At 35.2% G+C, this 22,492-nt stretch overlaps 1 protein-coding gene across 2 annotated transcripts; it reads left to right on the top strand.

Moving 5' to 3' along the window:
* The first annotated feature begins 650 nt into the window (after positions 1-650).
* LOC127854131 (putative neutral sphingomyelinase) lies at positions 651-12,958 on the top strand. 2 transcript variants are annotated; one of them, XM_052389134.1, is made up of 9 exons: positions 651-799; positions 1,354-1,446; positions 3,652-3,754; positions 5,088-5,164; positions 7,159-7,342; positions 8,081-8,284; positions 9,023-9,143; positions 11,943-12,065; positions 12,595-12,958. In XM_052389134.1, the coding sequence occupies exons 3-9, from the start codon at positions 3,743-3,745 to the stop codon at positions 12,912-12,914; spliced, it is 1,041 nt and encodes a 346-aa protein (XP_052245094.1). In that variant the 5' UTR covers positions 651-799; positions 1,354-1,446; positions 3,652-3,742; the 3' UTR covers positions 12,915-12,958. The 2 variants fall into 2 exon arrangements, with proteins under 2 accessions (XP_052245094.1, XP_052245093.1); XM_052389133.1 differs by having other exon boundaries at positions 1,354-1,571.
* Positions 12,959-22,492: the final 9,534 nt, after the last annotated feature.

The raw sequence follows: 22,492 nt of genomic DNA, 5'->3' as shown, positions 1-22,492 counted from the left end.
TTACGGGTATGGTGATATTTAATTGTTTTGGCTTTGTATATAAGGTGATACATCCTTTATTCGATTTCCCTTGCGCACAATTTAAAAATCCCTTTATAGACAATTAATTAACCGGTCTTTTCTTTTGGGCCGGACTGGACAGTATCTCATAAACTTAAGGCAAGAAAAAAAACACTCATTTATCTTGAATGCTAAACAGGTATCGACTGAATTGTTTTGTTCTGTAAGATTTACCGGTATTAAAATTATATAATATACATGACCACGTAAAGTGCAAAGTTAAGCGCTTGTAAAACACTTAAAATGGAGACTTTGTGTCAGCTCGGGATGTCAATGGGCTAATAATTTGTTTTATCTTGAGCTAGCCACTCGAGATAAGTGAGCAACGTTTGATTTACATACGTCTAGAGATCGCTGTCAGTATGTGAATTAACCCATTTATGCCTAGTGGACTCTCCCATCCTTCTTAATTGGATCAATTTATTTCCCAAATAAGGGATGTCTGGTATTTTTTATTTCTATATTTAGAATATTTCTTACAGAAATTCCTTTATGCAAACAGCGCAGACCCTGATGAGACGCCGCATCATGCGGTGTCTCATCTCGGTCTACGCTGTTTGCCAAGGCCGTTTTTTCTAGACGCTAGGCATAAATGTGTAAACATATACTGGTACATGTATGGTGTTTGAAGAGCTCTTTTAAATTGTATTCAGTTACACCGTAACCTTGAGGGGATGCTCATAGCTCATTGATTGTGCTCGGTTAGAATTCGACATCAGTGGTTATTCACTCTCGCAAGGTACATGTATTATCGAATGGTTAATTTGATGTAGTTTTTAATATTCCATGACTGAAGGCGAATTGATTGAATTGCGACTATTTTAAGATAAAACCTATGTTTAGATCTATGTAATTTTTAAAATAAACTCCATGTAAAGTATGTTACGCCCTTCATTGGCTTCGCCAAATAATCAGTTTGAACATTTAATTAGGTAAAGCTTGAAGATTTTACTTTGAAGTCTTTAATGTCACAGAATGGGGAAGCGGACAACGACAACGAGCGAGGCATGGTATTGTAATGCACATGGGGGGGGGGGGGGGGGGGGGGTAGAGGGTTAGGGTAAGGGGTAGGGTTAGGGTTAGGGGTCGGGTTTGGTTTAGGATTAGCCTTAACCCTAACCTTAACCCTAACCTTAACCCTAACCCGACCCCTAACCGTAACCATAGCCCTAACCATAACCCAGTGTTATCTCCCCTATACCATGACTCGCTCGTTGTCGTTGTCCCCTTCCCCACAGAATGTGGTTCCTTGGCCAATGATGTACAACGATTCTCTGGATTAATTGGTTGCAGTACACGAGAAAAACCTGCAACCTCGTTTTTGCGGGACGACGCAACGAACGAGTTGCTGCAATCGTGATACATCGACTTTCATCGGAATCCGCCGTAAGATCGATGTGCAAACGTCTGATGATCCAGAGTGAAGCAGCCGGCGACTTTGATCAATAAATTAACACTTAATTAACTATGTCGACGAAATCAGTTATAAATGTGCTAACGCTGAATTGCTGGTAAATGTGTCTATTTCAGCATAGTATATCATGATATGCTTAACCGATTATTTCTTATTGATTGTGTTGTTTTCATTCTACATTGATTAATTTCTGATTTAAGAAACTGGTATACAATTCGGATAAATTTATTCGGACATTATCATTATGTTTAAAGTGATTATTAATATATGTAATCTGTACACATGTTTAATTTTTTCAATATGTTTATTCATATGGCAAATGAACAAGCAAGTGTGAAAGTATGTTTTAAAAACATGTTTAAGCTCTGTATCGTGTAAGTACCTGTTATCGAACAGCACCTAATATCGGACGTTTTGTTTTGGTTCTGTATGCACATGGGCAAAAGTGCGCATGACGTCACATTGATAAACAAATGGTCACACATGAAGTCCATGACCTACTTGCCTACTTAGCTTGAAACAAATGCGCCAAAAACAGGTTAAAGGAATGCATTTATTGTTATTTACACCGTTTTGTGTGTTTTTTGCTATTACTTTTTTAATGCATTTATCAAAACGTGCATTTACACACCAAAAATCATATTTCCGTTTGCAATTTTTATTTTAGCAGACGCAGATTTGTTCGCCGAGTCCGGGTCACGTGATAGTCATGTGACTTTGTATATACTGGAGTAGTATTTATGAAGTGTCGGGTAATAGGTCATGTTTACATCGGCCGCCATTTTGTTTTGTCTGCTAGAGGTGACAATAATCAGGGAATCATTGTTATGAATTCTTGAAGGTAGTTTGCTGGAAAACTTTACAGATAAATCATTCAATGATTGAACTGTTAGTCATTAGTTAAAACAAAATGTTTTTGTCATTTTAAGTGTTGCAATTTTAAGGTAATTGAACGTAATTTCTTAGGTGTTCGATAACTGGTTCGTCCACCATACAACATTATGTTTTAATAATATTACAAAAGTATGTTCTTTGCAGAAAATGGTCACTTATTTGACTATTTGTTCTAATTAACAATAAAAATACCAAACAAATTATGCATAATACTGTGTTAGAATCAAACAAATTCACAAATTAGTGTCTTATAACAGGGTTTTTTCAGCACTGTCTGCGCCTCCGGGAAACAGAGGCATTCCCAAAGCAAACGGACCCGTTCCCAATAGAATTTTGATTGCATTTTTTCCCAATTCCAAAAAATAAAATCTTCCAAAATCGTAAAAAGTAAACATAATTTTTATCGAAATAGTGACTTCCCTTCATTCGCGACATAATAAAGCCTTTAGTGACACAGATTTTTTGGTGTATTTGCCGGATGCATTTACTCTCAGCGATGACGTTCGAACTGTTCCGCATTATACAAGAGTATATAGAGCTGCACAATACACATTCTATACCATATCTGTAGACGCTTATTTTCAATCATGGCTTCGCACAATAGTAAATATTACATTAAAAAAAAAAAAAAAAAATAGACGCTAAAGGACGATATCATTGATGTTTTCGAAACGCTCAGAATCTTCCAAAATTACTGCCGCGAGTAACCCTGAACAGACAGGCTCGGACGATACGCAGCAAAATGTAACAGCAACAGAAATAATGCCAGGGCCGTCAATCACAAAATCAGCAACTGAATGCTCAGAGCTTTGTAAGAAAGTTGTAGTTCAATCGTCATTTAATAAATTAAAGTATGAAATATAAAACACATGACTCTATTTAAGCTCGGCCAAAAATGTTGCTGTAACTTGTGTTTGGGCAGTGTTTGTTTTGCATGTGTTTATATAAAGAAAATTGTTAAACCACAGACTTATTTAAGCATGATTTATTCATTTTTTTTCCCAAAATGAGCCGTTTCACGAAACAAAAATTCCCAAAATGGGCATTTTTGTCGATATAAAATTCCCAATTTGGTCAGACTCCTTTTCCCAAAGTAGGCAGAAAAAACCCTGTATAACAGTTGTTCATATGTTTCTGATTGCAATCTTGGCTTCATACTATAGTTCCCAGCCATCAGAAATACATGCTTGTTTAATTATAACACAGAAGTATCTATCCATCTGATCAAGACCAAGCTGTTGGTTATAATTTCGTATATCTGTAAACAATAATTTTCTTCTTAGGGGTGTACCAGTTCCATTTGCATGTCAAAAGCGCAGTGAAAGGATTCCAGCTATTGGTGATACTGTGGCAAAGTCAAGCTATGATGTTGTCATGTTCCAAGAGGTAAAAACAATTGTTGATACTCTGAGTAAAACTGTTGTGACTGCTTTACATTTGTACACTTGAAGATTTTTCTAATGCAACACTTTTCAAACTTGAATAACAATTGGACGCTTTAGCATGTGGGGTATGAATAGTTTTGTCATTTTGCATGTGGAAATGATGAAGCGCATAATTATTATAAATTTGTCAAAATGGGCGGTTGTGCTCTTAAATATTCATATGAGTCATACATTTTAAAAACTAGTTTTATGTATTCTGATATAAGAACCCACCTAAAATGATGAAATTGAAATACATTTAGAATAATATTGCACTTCGCCATTTCCACATGCAAACAGATGAAACCATACATACTACAGTTGTGAAAGCATCCGATCATCAAGGATGAATGATTTTATCGTGAGCTTGCTCAGAATGTAGTTTAATGATCTCATGTTCATTTTTTAATCAACATCTTAACTAATACCTCAGAAATTCAAGTTAGAAAAGTCTCAAAGTGTATATCAGTTACACTGGTGTATAGCCTAATTCTCAAAATATGTTATCGTGTAACAACAATACTTTATGTCTAATCTATAGGTTTTAGTCAAGATATCCAATATTTATAACATTGATAAATTCATATAAAAACAGTGCTATATTTTGCCAAGCTTGTCTGAATTCTTATTTGAGTTCAAGCCAATTATAAATCTAAATATCTGTGCAAACCTGCTTTGCTAATTTCCTTTAACAAATGCAGGGTGAAAAAATCCTTTTTGTGGGTGGTTTGGTCAGTTCTTCTTTCCGTCCGACTATATGTCAGTTTGTCCGTCTGTGAGCCTATCTATGTCATTGTGTCGGTGGGTCCCTTGGACACATATATACTCAGTGTTCCAGCTAGGCCTCAATGCAAGGGCGCCAGGCCCTGCCCTCCCGAAGCCTCGCCCTGCCCTTCTGATGCCTTGCCCTGCCCTTTTATTATTCAAAAAGACATTTTAGACATTTTATTTGCATGTTTTAATGATAATGGCAATACTATTCCTACAATTATGAATAACATAAAAATAAATATGCAACAGGGAGCATTCCAGATACGACTGCGTGCTCGAAAGTGCCCTTTGGACAAAATTATGCGCGTTGAAAGTGCCCTATCGACAAAATAGCCCCCCCAGCCCTTTTCAAATCCCAGCTGGAGCACTGTGTACTTATGCAGGGCTTAATAGCTTTCAACTATTTCATAATTTTCAACACAATTCAATGTTATTAAATGTAACAGTAATAATAATATATCTTATCCTATTATTTGTTTTCTTCTGAAATTTACATTTGATGTTTTTTGTTTTGTATCCAACAGATATGGCACAAAGGTGACTTTGAAATATTGAAGACAAAGCTGGTCAATAAGTTTCCATATTCTCACTATTACTACAGGTATGTATAGTATGTAAATGTAAAAAATAGTTCACATATCGTGTGCTTAAGGAGATGGGATCTTGAAGTGAATGATTTTATGTTCCTTCCATAGTCAAATACTAAAAATCACTTAACAGGGATTTCAGTAGATTTTGAAAACCAATGGTCAAAATGACCCAAGGTCTCAAAATAATGAGGGGTCCAAATAAAATTGATAATGGTCAAAATACTGAAGTTACTTGAAATGTTCCTAAATGCTTGTTTAAAGTTTTGTTATATTTTATTTACCATATTAATGAATAAAACATTTTCACAAAAGCTTTATTATTTCCATAAATGATCATTTCTGGTCCTATTTTCAAGTTGGATTGTGGAAAACAAATGCGTCAAAATGATTCAAGGCTAAGTTTTTGCTGGAGTCAAAAATGAGAAAATTGCAACTTGCTTGCATCAAAATGCAGGATTCTGCTTCAATTGAAATCACTGATATAAAACCAGGACTTATAGATTTTATTATTAGGACTTGCCAAATTTAAAGCCACACACCTTGAAATGAACTACATGGCAAATTAAATTTAAGTATACATAAAGATACTTATCTATGCCAATTAGAATATATCTGGTAGTTGCAAGGTAGAAATCTGTCTTTTTTGCGCTTTAAAACTTAAAAATAATCGCGTTTGTCTAAATGAACATATACGTCTAGAAATCCTACTTTCGGTTTTAAAAGCGGTACCGTTTGAAAAATCATGAATTACTTGCTAACTAGGCTATAGATTTAATTTTATCTATGCCAATTAGAATATATCTGGTGGTTACAAGGTAGAAATCTGTCTATTTTGCGCTTTAAAGGGATCTTTTCACAATTTGGTAAATTGACAAAATTGAAAAAAGTTGTTTCATATTCGCACATTTTTGTTTTAGTTATGATATTTGTGAAGAAACAGTATTACTGAACATTTACCATAGTCCAATATAGCCATTATATGTATCTTTTGACGATTTGAAAACCTAAAAATTATAAAGCGATGCAACGCGAAACGATTGAATAATTTGGAGAGTTCTGTTGTTGTCGTTTAAATTTACGAAACTACGAAGATTGCTTATAAAAGGTATAAAATACTTATTCTGTGTATACTCGGCGGAATAGCCGAGAGGGCTAATGCGTTTTTACTTCAGACTAACTCCAGGACTCCGGGGGTCACTGGTTCGAGCCCTGGTACCGGCTACTTTTTCTTCCTTGTTTTAATTTTATTCTTGATTTTTTACTGGAGCTTTTAAGATCCAATGTTTACATTTATAAATATAAAGCATTTAATAACAAACTTCAAAATATGCCAAAATCTGTGAAAAGGCCCCTTTAAAAAGTTAAAATAATCGCGTTTGTCAAAATATACGTATACATATAGAAATCCTACTTTTGGCTTTAAAATTAAAAAAAAAAAAAATTACTTGCTAACAAGGCTATAGATTTAATGACAATTTTGCATACTTTCAAATTGCATCTATATGTATTGATTAACATGTTACTTGTTTTTAATTTCAAGGTGTTTGGCTTTAAGGCTTGTAAGTCAAGACTTCAATCTTTTTAAAGATCGTTTAAGCACTCTTATAATTTATTTAAAACTTTTGAAGGTGAACTCTTCTTTATAGTTTGTTGTTTTGAAAATTCATTGTTGACCCAGCTACTAGATAGATGTTGAAGCAAAACATAATTCATAGCATACAAGAGTTAATTTATTACTTGTACATGGTTTTAACTTGTGTAAATTCAAAGTTCTGGTAAAGTGAATTCCTTTTATCAATGAAACAAAAATATTTTCACAATTACTTTTTTTTTTATCTTATTCTTCTTTGTCATCTTGAAATGCTGACACATAAATAAAAAGTCTGACTTTGACCTACTGGTATACAAAATCTTTTGTGGGCTATATAATTTTAAGGATAAAGTTTTGCATAAAGAATGATCCAATTAAATCATAATAGTTAAAATACATTTGTGTTGTTTTCAGTGGGAGTATAGGAAGTGGGCTCTGCCTGTTTTCCAAGTGGCCAATCCAGCAGACGTTCTATCACAAGTTTGATCCCAACGGTTACGCCCACAAGGTGCAGCATGGGGACTGGTTTGGTGGGAAAGGTGTTGGTATGGCAACCATTAATGTGGATGGTCTACATGTGCATGTATATGTCACACATGTAAGTGGTGCATCTCACAGAGTTTTTAATATTAATATTATTGAACTTGTAATTAACTACAGATAATTAAAATGCTAACGTCTTTCAGCATCATTTTTTCTTTCTTCAAATATAAATCCTTACATTTTAGATAACTATATTGAATAGTAAAGTACACAGTAGAAAGATAATTTGAGTATTTAGTTTGGTATGGCAAATCGGTTGTTTAATGTTAATGTAATAAACAGTGTAACTGGCTGGCAAATAACTGCAGTTTTTTTATCTCTGCTTTTTTTGTATGTAATGCTTTTAAAATCACAAAAAAAACGTTGTTTCTGAAAAATGTCAATGAACAATCATGCGTTTTTGTCTGATGCAATTGTAAGTAAAAAACAGGCAAATTTACCAAACAAGTAAATCATCATTCATGTTTAACTCTTGTAACATGGACAAGTATTGTCATTATGAGCCAAAGTTTGCTGTTGTACTGTTGTTTTTTGTCATGGTAATATTTGACTTTAAATACTTGTGACCCATTGGTTTCTTTAAAAAACACAGAACAACACATTGTCCAAAAAAATATGCATCCTCATGACCCATCATTTGAAACCATAAAAATAATGTTTCCCCAGATTAAAAAAATGATAGAGGATGTCTACTGCAACATCTCAGGACAATCTTTAATAATCCTTTAAATATTGCTGTCCCAGATTAATGTAGGATACAGGATTTCTACTGCAACATCGACTTCTGCTTCAGATTCATGCTGAATACGATCGTGAGAATGATGAATACTTGGCCCACAGAGTGGCGCAGTCCTTCTCACTGAGTCAGCTGGTGAAGCTCACGAGCCAGAGTGCCGACCTGACCTTGGTGTGTGGAGACTTGAACCTCGAACCTGTGGACCTTGGGTACTCGTTAATACGGTGCAATGCATGTTTGAATGACGCCTGGTTGGAAAAGGTACCCTTGCTTTTGTCAAGTTTGTGTTCTTTACCTGTATAAAAAGTTAATTACTACATGTAGCATCTTCCATTGCAGGTTTGAATCTTACCTGGCTCAAAAATATAACTTAAATGTGATTTGATAGTTTGTAAAAAAGATTGTCTTTCTGTGGAATACAGGTCAGTTTATTTAGGCTTAGAGGCTTGGCAAGTGTTTAATTTATTTTCCAAGGAAATTTAATAAATTACCATTTGTCCATGTTTAATTAACCTGAGTATGATGTGCTCGTTGGTCTATTGTTATAGGTAGCTCTCTGCCGGTGACTGTTATCCATGACTGTCCTTATTTGGATGTTATAGCTGTTTTTGTTAGTGTCAAATGGATTTTTGTAGTGCTTATTTCATATGTTTCAATACCTGTTTAAGTGCTCCGTTTTTATTGGATATATTTCATTAGAGATTAACATCAGAAGGGGAGCTGCTGTGTATTATCTATGTGCCATTATCAATCTTTGGAGTGAATGCTGGTGTTTGGTAGAGTTAGACCCAGACTACCATTACTACTGATAACAAAAGCTTTTCTCAAATTTGATTGGTAGGTGCTAATATTAAAAAATGTACTTGATCTCACTGTTGTCATTATGGGAACGTTTTAAATAGTTGTTAAATTGTTATAATCAAATCAAGTATAAATAAATTATATATAATTTTATATTTATAATCTTCAAATAATTTGATTAATTTATTTTCATTTCAGAAATCCTCATCCACTTCCAACAAGGAAGGTTTGACCTGTGATTGCAGAAGTAACAACTTCTGTAAGAACAAGGTATCTGCTGGGAAGCGCATTGACTACATTCTCTACAGGGCAGGTAAAGGTAAGTAACCCAGTGCTGGTAAGAATGAAATCAGATTCATCTCCCTTTGGTGGCAATGGAATTTTTAGAGATTAACTTTATTGTTTCATATACATGTATATTTGAACAACAAAGAAGCAATTGTACAGGATGCTTCATTATACCCCCACAAACGAAGTTTAGGGGGTATATAGGAGTGAACTTGTCTGTGGGTCGGTCTGTCTGTCGGTCCGTATTAAGTGTCCGCTCTCTAATTCAATTAGTTTTCATCTGATCTTCACCAAACTTGGTCAGAAGTTGTATCTACATGATGTCTAGGCCAAGTTCGAACATGGGCCTTTCCGGTTTAAAAACTAGGTCACGGGGTCACTTAGTGCATTTTAAACATTCAGCATGTTGTCTGCTCTCTGATTCAAGTAGTTTTCATCTGATCTTCACCAAACTTGGTCAGAAGTTGTATCTTGATGATCTTAAGGCCAAGTTCGACCATGGGCCTTGCCAGGTCAAAAACTAGGCCATGGGGTCACTTAGTGCGTTTTTTAACATTCAGCATGGTGTCTTCTCTCTTATTCAAGTAGTTTTCATCCGATCTTCACCAAACTTGGTCAGAAGTTTTAGCTAGATGATCTGAAGGCCAAGTTCGAACATGGGCCATGCCAGATCAAAAACTAGGTCACAGGGTCACTTAGTACGTTTTACACATTGAGCATGGTGTCCGCTCTTTATTTCAAGTAGTTTAAATCCGATCTTTACCACACTTGGTCAGAAGTTGTAACTAGATGATGTGTAGGTCAAGTTCGACCATGGGCCATGCTGGGTCAAAAACTAGGTCACAGGGTCACTTAGTGTGTTTTAAACCTTACCATGTTGTCTGCTCTCTAATTCAAGTAGTTTTTATCCAGTCTTCACAAAAATTGGTCAGAAGTTGTGTCTTGATTATGTCTAGGGCAAGTTTGAATATGGGTCATGTCTGGTCAAAAACTAGGTCACGGTGTCACTCAGTGCGTTATAAACATCACAATGTTGTCCGCTCACTAATTCAAGTTGTTTTCATCCAATCTTTTTCATTAAACTTGGTCAGAAGTTGTATCTAGATGATGTCGTGGTCAAGTTTGAATATGGGTCATGCCGGGTCAAAAACTAGGTCACGGGGTATCTTAGTGCGTTTTAAACCTCACCATATTGTCCGCTCTCTAATTAAAGTAGTTTTCATCCAATCCTCACCAAACTTGGTCACAAGTTTTATTTAAATTATCTCTAGGAAAAGTTTGAACAAGGCCCAATTCGGGTCTAAAACTAGGTCACGGGGTTACTTAGTGCGTTTTTTAACATTCAGCATGGTGTCCGCTCTCTAATTCAAGTAGTTTACATCCGATCTTCACCAAACTTGGTCAGAAGTTTTATGGTGATGATCTTAAGGCAAAGTTAGAACATGGGCCTTTCTGGGTCAAAAACTAGGTCAAGGAGTCACTTAGTGCGTTTTAAAAATTGAGCATGGTGTCCGCTGTTTTTTGTGAAGACTACATGCAAAATAATATGTGTCAATGCGGCATGTGGGGGTATTCGTCACGTCTGTGACAAAGCTCTAGTTAAGTGTTTTGTTGTCAAGTGAACAGATTTGGTAAAACAGAGTGCATATAACAGCATGAATATTTACATTACTTTTGTTTGTGTGTGAGTTATTTTTAATACAATATTAGAAATGAACGTGTTGATTTGTTTGTTTGTGTGTGAGTTATTTGGAATACAATATTAGAAATGAACATGTTGATGTGTATAATGGTCTTGGCATTCATTATTTTCTAGCCGGCTTTATGAAAAGCTCGATATAGCAGTCCGAATTGTAGCTAAGTCATTTAAAAGGCATTTTCCATAAAATTACCACAAATGATCACCATGAGGAGACAGCGTGTTGCAAGTAAAAACATCTCTCTACCTCTAAGGGAAACATCACTTTCAAAGGTCAAAGATCAAATGTGCCCATAAAGCAGGTGGGGACTTTAACTTTGTCATTTATCACACATAAATGACCAGTCTTTCTGCCTCAAAAATAAGTAATAGTTATAGATCCAAGGTCAAAATTTGCATTCAAACATCTTGCATGGACTGTTGCATTGTCATTTTACATGCAATTAAAAAACCACAAATGACTACCATGAGGAGATGGCATTTTGCGTCTACCCACCTTAATAAAAGGTCAAGTTCACACTTTAAGGTCAAATATCCAATTTTGCCACAAAACCTCTTGTCCAGACTCTCTCTTTGTAATTCATCATGCAATTGAAATAAAATACTACCAATAAATACTCAAAGGTGCTTGAATTGTGCGTGTAACACCCATCACTCAATCTCAATATCAAGGTCACTCTTAGAAGTCAAAGATAAAATTGGCCATAAAGCCACTAGTCCTGACTTTAAAATTGTCATTCAACATGCAATTTTATAATAACTTACCATAAATGACCACCATAAGGGACCGGCGTGTCACATGTATCATTCATGTCCCTACCTCAAAGGTTTTGGTCAGCTTTGGAGGTTTAATTTTGCCAACCAACAGCTTGCCCTGACTTTAACATCATTATTTATCATATTTGATCAAGTTTTATTACTTTTACTGTGAAAGATTAAGGCACTTTTGTGTTGCACAAAGTTAGGGTGACAATTGTTACAAGATCAAAATTAAGTCGAAATGTTTTACTTAATTTTTACGATATGTATGTAACATTAAATTGGAATTTATCAATATGTACTGAGACACATAACATGTATAAATAATAAAATTATTTAAATATGTCACTTTTGCGATTGTTATCATCGCAGATTGTGTCGTGTCTGTGGAGGAGTGTAACGTTACTATGGGAACCATACCTGGTAAGGACTTCAACTATTCTGACCACGAGGGGGTGGAGGCAGTGATTGTGATGGAGAAGAGACAAGGGGCAGGTAGATGAGTTAGATCAACATATCTTACTTTAAAACTGCGAACTATGTTTAAAACAAGAAAATTAGAGTCTATAAATTGGTCAGTCTGGGTAAAAAAAATTAAATTGCAGTTTTATTTAACCTGATTTAATCTTGCAATGTGCTATTTGTTACACAAAACTTATCACGGATAGCATGATTTTGGAACAAACTGTACACGCCTTTAATTTGTTTTGGATTTTTTTCTAAAGATAATTGGATTTTCTTTTCATTTATCCCCGATTGGGAGTGTGTTTACACATACTTTTTAAGGAAGGAAAAAATGGCTGGAAGCACCCTTACTGTTGATCTGCAAGTAACAAACATACTTAATGGTTAACTGCAAGTGACCAACATACTAATTCCAATGACAAATTGACCCACTTACTGTTTAGTTAATTAAAATTCTTAAGTTGAGTTTGCTGTCTAGAATTTTCTTGGTCCTGGCATAGGGAGTCTTAATCATAAAAATTCGGAATATGAGTTCAAACATTCCACTCATCTATTACAGGGCAGTGCCAGAAACCCAAGGGGTTGAGCCCTCTGTTAGAAGACTCACTTCAGGTGATCAACAAGGGGCTTAACAAGACGCAGGCCAATCGGCGATTCTTTATCATATTTGCAGTTATTTCCTGCATCTTGGCTTATTTAGTCACAATTGTTCACATTCCATATCCGCTGGATTTCTTTGTGACATTCTTCAAGGTTGCATTGGTGCTTGCGACAGGGTTTGGCGTCTTGCAGTCCCTGATCATGATCCGCTCCGAGGTTCACGGCTTGGAGGCGGCAAGAGAGGATATAAAGAAACTGCTGGAGAGTTCACGTGACTAGTTCATAGTGTGTATCTGAGCTGCGTTCTGAGAAAACTGGGCATAATGCATGTGCATACAGTTTCGTCCCAGATCAACCTGTGCAGTCCGCACAGGCTAGTTAGGGACGACACTTTCATCTTTTAAGACATTTTTTGTTTAAATGAAGTCTCTTCTTAGCAAAAATCCAATTTAGGCAGAAAGTGTCGTCCCTGATTAGGCTGTGCGGACTGCACAGGTTGATCAGGGACGAAACTGTATGCACATGCATTATGCCCAGTTTTCTCAGAACATGACTCATATTATCTTATATTTAAGATACATGTCTGGCACGCAACTACGAACATTCTGATTCATGAGTTCAATCTAAGCCTTAATATAAAATATTTGACCAATGGGAATGAAGTCCTGACGATTAAAAAAATTACAATTGGTCAATATTTTGAGTTGAGACCTTGTTTGAGACAAAGAGGGCTCATAGGCTTGGGCCTGGAACTTACGAATGAGGTTGGGTACTTCAGACGTTCTTAATTGTGAAGCCAGTAGATAGCAAAATATTTGTTGACTTTTTGTTTTACAAGCTTATTGCATAATTAACCTAATTAGCTGCATAAAGGATAGTACCTTGCTTTCATAAGATAAAATTTAAGGGATTTATGTTTGTATTCTTTATTTTTATGCCCCCTTTCGAAGAAAAGGGGGTGTATAGTGATCGGACTGTCCGTCTTTCCGTCACACTTTGCGTTTAGGTTTCGAAAAATGCTCATAACTTCTATGTCCCTTGAGATATAACCGTCATATTTGATATGCATGTGTATATGGACAAGGCCTTGCCATATGCACAAAAATGTTTACCCCTGTGACCTTGACCTTGAACTTAGGGTCCGCATTTAGGTTTCGAAATCTGCGTTTAGGTTTCGAAAAATGCTCATAACTTCTATGTCCCTTGAGATATAACCTTCATATTTGGTATGCATGTGTATATGGACAAGGTTTTTCCATACGCACACAAATTTTGACCCCTGTGATCTTGACCTTGACGTTAGGATCCGCGTTTAGGTTTCGAAATCTGCGTTTAGGTTTTGAAAAATGCTCATAACTTTTATGACCCTTGAGATATAACCTTCATATTTGGTATGCATGTGTATATGGACAAGGCCTTTCCATACGCACACAAATTTTTGACCCCTGTGATCTTGACCTTTAACTTAGGGTCCGCGTTTAGGTTTCGAAATCTTTGTTTAGGTTTCGAAAAAAGCTAATAACTTCTATCAAGCGTTTATACGGGGCATAAGTCATCCTATGGTGACAGCTCTTGTTTCAGCTGGCACTTTGGTCCTTTAAGTCGGGAGGAAGCAAATGAAAAGTTGGTTGATGTCAGAACTAATGGTGTATTTTTAGTACGAGAAAGCCAGTCCATAAAGGGCGATAATGTACTTGTTGTAAGGTATGTATAAAATGTTCAGTTTATAAGTTTATAGTAAGGCTGGAACGGTTAAAACAATTTCTTGTGATTTGTGTTAATGGGTTAAATTGTATAACCTTAGTAAAAAAGTTAAACAACATGTGATAGTATTTATATGCCCCTGGTAGGGTGGCATATAACAGTCGCTTTGTCTGCTGGTCTGTCCAAACATCTGTATGTTTCCAGAGTTTTTTCCTTAACACTTTCATATACTGATCTTATTTTTGGTGTGTAAGTCTATGTACATGATCAAGTTTGCATTTTGTTCCAGTCCATTGATGTTTTTATGATGTTTTAGGATTTAACAATTTTCTCTAAAACAAAACTTGCAAGATTGTTTTAGCCTGAAATGAAAATTTTGCTGCATGTGTATTTATGAGTTAACCCTTAAAGTTAGTAAATACAATCTCTTTTTTATGCCCCCTTTCGAAGAAAAGGGGGTATATAGTTTCCACACTGTCCGTCAGTCTGTCTGTCTGCCAGTCTGTCACACTTTTCGTGTTCGCTCTTTAATTCAAATAGTTTTCATCCGATCTTTACCAAACTTGGTCAGAAGTTGTATCTAGACAATATCTAGGTCAAGTTCGAATATGGGTCATGCCGGGTCAAAAGGTAGGTCATGGGGTCACTTAGTGCATTTCAAGGATTAAGCATGGTGTCCGCTTTCAAGTTTATGTGGCTCTTTGATTTATTTTGATATTCTAAGACATTTTTATGCCTCTGAAGGAGGGCATATAGTGATCGGACCGTCCGTCCATCCATCTGTCTGTCACACTTTGCGTTTAGATTTCGAAAAGTACTCATAACTACTATGTCTCTGCAGAAAGCAATTTCATATTTGGCATGCATGTGTATATGGACAAGGCCTTTCCATACGCACACAAATTTTGACCCCTGTGACCTTTACCTTGAACTTAGGGTTCGCGTTTAGGTTTGAACAAAAAGGCTCATACCAAGCGTTTATAGAGGGCATAAGTCATCCTATGGTGACAGCTCTTGTTTTTTTACTAAAACAGCAACATTTCACAAAATGGCAACATCTTGGCAATGAAGTTGATCCAAGTATTGTTGTGAAGCAGAAATTCATATTTTCTAGTTCTTAAATAAATTTATTTATTATATCCCCACAGAAGAAGTTTAGGGGGGTATATAGGAGTGAACTTGTCTGTCAGTCGGTCGGTCTGTCGGTCTGTCTGTCGGTCAGTATTGAGTGTCCGTTCTCTAAATAAAGTAGTTTTCATCCAATCTTCACCAAACATAGTCAGAAGTTGTATCTACATGATGTCTAGGCCAAGTTCGAACATGGGCCTTGCCGGGTCAAAAACTAGGTCACGGGGTCACTTAGTGCGTTTTAAACATTCAGCATGTTGTCCGCTCTCTAATTCAAGTGGTTTTCATCCGATCTTCACCAAACTTGGTCAGAGGTTGTATCTAGATGAATTTAAGGCCAAGTTCGAACATGGTCCTTTCCGGGTCAAAAACTAGGTCACAGAGTCACTTAGTGGGATTTTTAACATTGAGCATGGTGTCCTCTCTCTTATTCAAGCAGTTTTCATCCGATCTTCACCAAACTTGGTCAGAAGTTTTATCTAGATGATCTGAAAGCCAAGTTCGAACATGGGCCATGCCAGATCAAAAACTAGGTCACAGGGCACTTAGCACGTTTTACACATTGAGCATGGTGGCCGCTCTCTATTTCAAGTAGTTTAAATCCGATCTTCACCACACTTGGTCAGAAGTTGTAACTAGATGATGTGTAGGTCAAGTTCGAACATGGGCCATGCCAGGTCAAAAACTAGGTCCTGGGGTCACTCAGTGCGTTTTAAACATCACAATGTTGTCCGCTCTCTATTTCAAGTAGTTTTCATCCAATCTTCACCGAACTTGGTCAGAAATTGTATCTAGATGATGTCTAGGTCAAGTTTGAATATGGGTCATGCAGGGTCAAAAACTAGGTCACGGGGTATCTTATTGCGTTTTAAACCTCACCATGTTGTCCGCTCTCTAATTCGAGTAGTTTTCATCCAATCCTTACCAAACTTGGTCACAAGTTTTATCTAAATGATCTCTAGGACAAGGATGAACATGGGCCATTCCGGGCCTAAAACTAGGTCACGGGGTCACTTAGTGCGTTTTTTAACATTCAGCATGGTGTCCGCTCTCTAATTCAAGTAGTTTATATCCGATCTTCACCAAACTTGGTCAGAAGTTTAATGGAGATGATCTTAAGGCCAAGTTAGAACATGGGCCTTTCTGGGTCAAAAACTAGGTCAAGGGGTCACTTAGTGCGTTTTAAAAATTGAGCATGGTGTCCACTGTTTTTTGTGAAGACGAAATGCAAAATATTATGTGTCAATGCGGCATGTGGGGGTATTCGTCATGTCTGTGACAAAGCTCTAGTTTATTTCTGAGATCAAAGAGATGTGATTAGATTGTCTGTATTTCTAAATGTTTAAGATTTACATGTATTATGTTACACTTAATTACCTGCAATTTAGTTTTACATACAGACACTCGATATATCTTCTTTAATATGTCTTATTTAGTGAAGCTAAATGATATATAAGGATACAACCGATATTACGTCCGCCCTCTGCGTCGTGCTAAAACCATAACATTTTGTTAATGTTTTCAACATTGCCTCTAAAATCAAAATGCTTCAACTTACAACTTTGAAACTTCATATGTAGCTTCATCTTCATGCCGCACCCATTTTTGGATCCCTAGGTCAAAGGTCAAGGTCACTGTGACCTTTAAAAAAAATTCTGACAAGCTTTCATTTTTTTTCAAAACTGCACCCACAGCCAAGCGTGGCACCGGTAATGCGGTGCTCTTGTTAATAATTCTTATTATAGCTAGTATGTGTATTTTTAGACATGTGACTTTTTTTTCAATTGCTTTGTCTTATTGGTTTTTAAAGCAATTTTGATGAGCCTCATATTGTAAAAATGTTTACCACATAATTTCTTGCAGTCTTAAATTTTGTAGATTTGTTCACAATGTTATGACCACACTCTAATATGCAAATCAAGCTGTATATTTTTCAGTTTCTTAAGGATATAGCTTTTTGAATTCATAGTTATTTATCATGGTTAACAGTTAATTAATAATATGATTGAGAAAATCACAATGTGTATGTTAAAAGAACATTTACAATATTTATTGAAATACATTAAATATTTTTTATGTTTTTCTTAATGTTGAAGATTAACATGTATTATGTAACAAGATTAACATGCATTATGTAACACATATTAATTATAATAATAATAGTGAGCGCACTGTTCGTCTGTCTGTCCGTCTGTCTATCTATCTGTCACACTTTGGGTTTTGATTTTGAAAAATGCTCATAACTTCTATATCCCTTCAGATGTAACCTTCCTATTTGGTATGCATGTGTATATGGACAAGGCCTTTCCATACGCACACAAATTTTGAGCCCTGTGACCTTGAACTTAGGGTCTGTGTTTAGGTTTCGAAATGTGCGTTTAGGTTTCGAAAAAATGCTCATAACTTCTATCAAAGCCTTTTTCGGGGGCATATGTCATCCTATGGAGACAGCTCTTGTTTGATAATTCAAAACATATTGTTTAGATATTTACAAAATGATATTTAAAAAAAATTGTCAAGGATTCAACAAATAATGTAAACGATATATTAAAAAAAGTGATGTAACGTTCAAGAGTAAGACAAATATTTTACATGTGTATATGTAAATATAAAGTTGTCAATGTAAAATGACAAAATAATATGTAGTTTGTAACAATTTTCATCCATAGTTTTGAAAATATGTGTATAAAAAATAACATTGCATTTAAACACTATTCAGCTCTAAAGCCTTAACGACCCAGTGGGAGCTCTTTAGATTTTGCTCCTATAGGTACCAGGTTTAAAACCGGGTGAAGGAAATTATTTTATTGAACTCTTGATACTGTTATTATTTAAGAGAAATAGTGTAGTCATATCTAGTTAATACATTCAATCACTTATTTTAATCCTTTCCCACTCAGAAGCTAAGTAAAAATAGCAATGAGCAAACAGCATAAAACCAGAACAGCCTGCAAGTAACTCGCAGTCTGTTCAGGTTTTATGCTATTTGCTGCTCATCAATATCTAAGGGTAGGAAAGAAGCCTTTAAATTTCTAATCTAGTAAGAAAAGAATTTAATTAAATTTAACTTTCTAAGTGACTACAAGTGCGTCAAAATAAGTATTTAAGGGTGTTAAAAGGTTAAGTATGGAAATCTTTGAACCATGCCCTTTAATTATTTATCAATAATCATTGCTTTTACCTAAGACACGGTTTTTCTTTCATTGACAATTTTTTCTGTGATTGTTGCAACTGTGTGTTCAGTATATTTTAAAAAATTGTATCTTCTTTTTGTAAAGGTATCATATATAATACCAGTTATTATGTTGTACATGCTATACAATATGTATTGACCAATTTCAAATTTTCCTTAGGAGTATGAATTTAACTTGTATTATGTTTAATACATTTGATTTCAAATGTAACATGTTTTTGTTGGTGAATTTAATAACATGAAAAAAAACATTTGTTGATGTTGTATTACACTCTGATTGCTGTTCAAATTCATTAACCCATTTATGCCAAGCGTCTATCTAAAAAAAAGGCCTTGGCAAACAGCGTAGACCCAGATGAGACGCCGCATGATGCGGCGTCTCATCAGGGTTTGCGCTGTTTGCTTAAAGGAATTTCTGTAATAAATATTCTAAAGATAGAAATAAATATACTAGACATCTCTAATTTTAGAAATAAATTGATCCAATATAGAAGGATGGGAGAGTCCATTAGACATAAATCGGTTAACTAAACTACTGTGACATGCCATATGTACGCTCTCAGCATCAACGTTTTAAGATATATGCATGCTCCTGTTAATTGCACGTATATGTTACAGAACATCTGTAAAACTAGGAATTTCACGAAATTCCTAATCGATTCAGGATTTTCGTGAAATGATTGTTTCACTTAGGGACTTCACGAGATGCCTGATTTCTTCAGGAATTTCACGAAATGACTGAAAAATGCCTTCAGTCATTTCATGAAATTCCTGAAACGATTTCAGCTTTATTCACAATTGTTAACTGCTTTATAGAATTAATGGGACTGAAATTAAAACAGTTATTTATTCAAAAAAGTGTACATCTATGAAAGCCTTCATCAATATGAACTCTACCAAGATATTTCACGCTGTTTTCTTTTTCACATATTGAGACAGAAGATGAAAATGTTTTCTCATATAAATCAATCTCATCTCTACTCAAAAAATAAAATGTACATATTTGATAGTGCCCATTATAATAGATCAATCTCATTTTACTTCTCAATTTCGAAATGGACACATGTCAGTAAAACAGAAATCGAACACTTGTAAATGAATGTTTGTTACATATTTTGTATCATCTAGGAATTATTAAAACGTGTATGTGTTTAAGTACACTCTTGTGAAATACCACATGTCAATCACTTGGTACATTTATTTGTTTTTACAAGTCATACTGTTATGGCATCATCTATTACAAGTCTCTTGGCCTTAAAACACTCGCATCTCTTAGTCTGGCACTGTCTCTTCCCACGGCTACAGTCGCAATAAAAGAATTCTTGACTCTGTCTTCCTGACAGCTTCACGAAGTGTTTCAGTTTTTTCTATGTCTATATCCCAATCGGTAAGAAGGCGTTGCAGGCAGAGGTCAAATTGGTTCCTGGAATATCTTGTACTTAAAACACCTGACTTCACGGCAATTATGTACATATCATTTTCATCCCTTTTAGTTTATTGAATAACGTATTAAAATAACGATTCACATTTGGTGCGCGAATTCTTCACCCAATTTGTCAACTTATGAATTCTTAAATTAACGTTACCAAACATTTATACAAACATAAAGATTTTTTTTATCCTGTACTACAAAGCTTTTTAATTAAATTAAAAACGCCCACTCCATGCGGAGAACGCAATGTTTTACTTGTCAGCAATGTTTTTGGATTTTTTGTTTTTACGCGATTGAAACTAAACTACAATTAACGTTTGTTTTTGTTTTGCACTTTAAATAGAATATGTAAAATCCAAAGATAACCGCTTAATTAATGTTAACATTGAAAAAGATGGACATTTGAAGAACTAAGAACTCCTGTACATGGATGGATGAAGTGTACCCTGACAATTGACTAATGGTAAGTTCGGTCATACATTGGTTAAGCGTGCTGTCAACAATGGTGATGTTACTTTGATTTTTCTTGGTTGATAATTTGAAGCAATTTTCATTAACATAAGAACTCGTATTTTGAGCCTGAAAGATTACTTTCATATACTAGTTATGAAATTGTATTTCAAGCAGTTTTGTAAGTGAATGCAAGCAAACCTACAAATTATAATAACTTTATAAATTGCTGAAACAAAATGATTTCCATATTCATATTTTAATAGCCCAGGAAATCAATTTGTATTGTTATCAAGTCACATATACAGACAAAACAATATGACCCGTGTCATGCAAAAATGTTTCTTATGACATGAGGCCAGATTAGCTCCAGACAAGCCTGCACATCCGCGCAGTCTGGTAAAGAGCTACCATGTCCGCCAAGGAGACCACGAAACCTTGCGTGACTTTATAGCGGACAGCATAGCTCCAGACTGCGCGACTGCACAGGCTGGTCTGGAGCTACACTGGCCGCGTAGGGCATACAGCCCATTTTCGCATGACGCGGCTTATATGTCAATAATTATAAGATGATAAAAAACTTAAAAAAAAAAACAAAAAACAAAAAACAAACTTATCAATATGTGTTCACAATGGTATCATTTTAACTACTAACTCCACTATTAAACAGAAAGCAATGTATTTATGTAATCATTTAAATCAAACAAGGACAGTTCACACATTTCCTGAATCCTCTTGAATGCCTTTAGTAAAACTGTGTAAAATTGTGTCACCATTTTCAATCATTTCGCGAAATTCCTGTGAAAATAAGGCATTTCGTTAAGTCCCTAAGTGAAACAGTCATTTCACGAAAATCCTGAATCGTTTAGGAATTTCATGAAATTCTTAGTTGCACAGATTTACTGTAACATATAAACCGTTCGTGGGCCTAGATATGACAGGTTCATTTTTGTATTTATGTCATTCCCACGACTTAGTATCTTGTTCCCTCGACTTATTAAGTCCAGGAAATGTGATATATACCTGTAGGGAACGATGTATTAAGTCGTGCGATCTAATTAGTTAGTCGTTTTAATGAAAAACAACAATTCAAATACACATTGTTTTATACATGTTTCAAACAGCTGACACGAGGAAGACAAAATAATTTTGGCTAATATAAAACTCGCGCTATAAATCTCTTTCAAACGGTGTGTATTCTGATTGATTGAATATGGTATTCACACGAGTAAGTTATATCGTTTCCACGAGTAACTAAACTTTTCCCTCGAGATGGCTATGTTGTTACCACGAAATGAGATGGTTATTCCCACGCCGTAGTAAATCGTTTACGACCTGCTTAGTCGCTCTCACAAGTTACTTACACATTCCCTTAAGTAAGTCATCTTGTTTGAGTTACTTTATTGTGGGAAAGAGTTAATAAGTTTTTGGACGACATAACTTTAAACAAGCAAATTCGTTGAATTGATATCCCCCCCACCAATAAATTGTGTTTATATATGGGTGTTTTTTTTCCAAGCTTTGAACGCGAAACTCTACACAATTACCTGTACTTTTACAATTATTCATTAATATACTTTAATAAAGGTTTAATGAAACCTATAAAAGCAGTTATAAAAAAAGCTCCTCATTAACAAATCCGAAATAAAGTAAAATTGTTTAAGTAACACAGGATTCAATAAAAAAAAAAGTGGTGCTATGTAAAAGTACTTAACTATTTCTTCACCTTTTTCTCAGTTATAACCCTTTAAGGTTATTTCATTGTCCGTTGCATAACTCCGTTGTTTTAAAGCATCTATATTGGCATTAGACTGTGAAAAGCAGCACAAAATACAAGAACCGTATAGATTTTGTTATTTTAGGAACTGAATAATTGTCGTTCAAAAATTTGTAAAGCATTTCACTCCACCTAATAAGACGAATCAGTTTAAATTTCATACATAGGCGATG

The sequence above is a fragment of the Dreissena polymorpha genome, chromosome 12 (genome assembly GCF_020536995.1).
Source record: "Dreissena polymorpha isolate Duluth1 chromosome 12, UMN_Dpol_1.0, whole genome shotgun sequence".
Lineage (NCBI taxonomy): Eukaryota > Metazoa > Mollusca > Bivalvia > Myida > Dreissenidae > Dreissena > Dreissena polymorpha.
Note: the sequence above shows the minus strand (reverse complement) of the source record. Positions and strands in the feature narration are given on the sequence as shown.

Coding starts and splice junctions, on each gene's coding strand:
- LOC127854131 (XM_052389133.1), top strand. CDS start 1,528: ATGTCGACGAAATCAGTTATAAATGTGCTAACGCTGAATTGCTG. Junction 7,343..8,080: donor TGCATGTATATGTCACACAT/GTAAGTGGTGCA, acceptor CTTCTGCTTCAG/ATTCATGCTGAATACGATCG. Junction 8,285..9,022: donor ATGACGCCTGGTTGGAAAAG/GTACCCTTGCTT, acceptor TTTTCATTTCAG/AAATCCTCATCCACTTCCAA.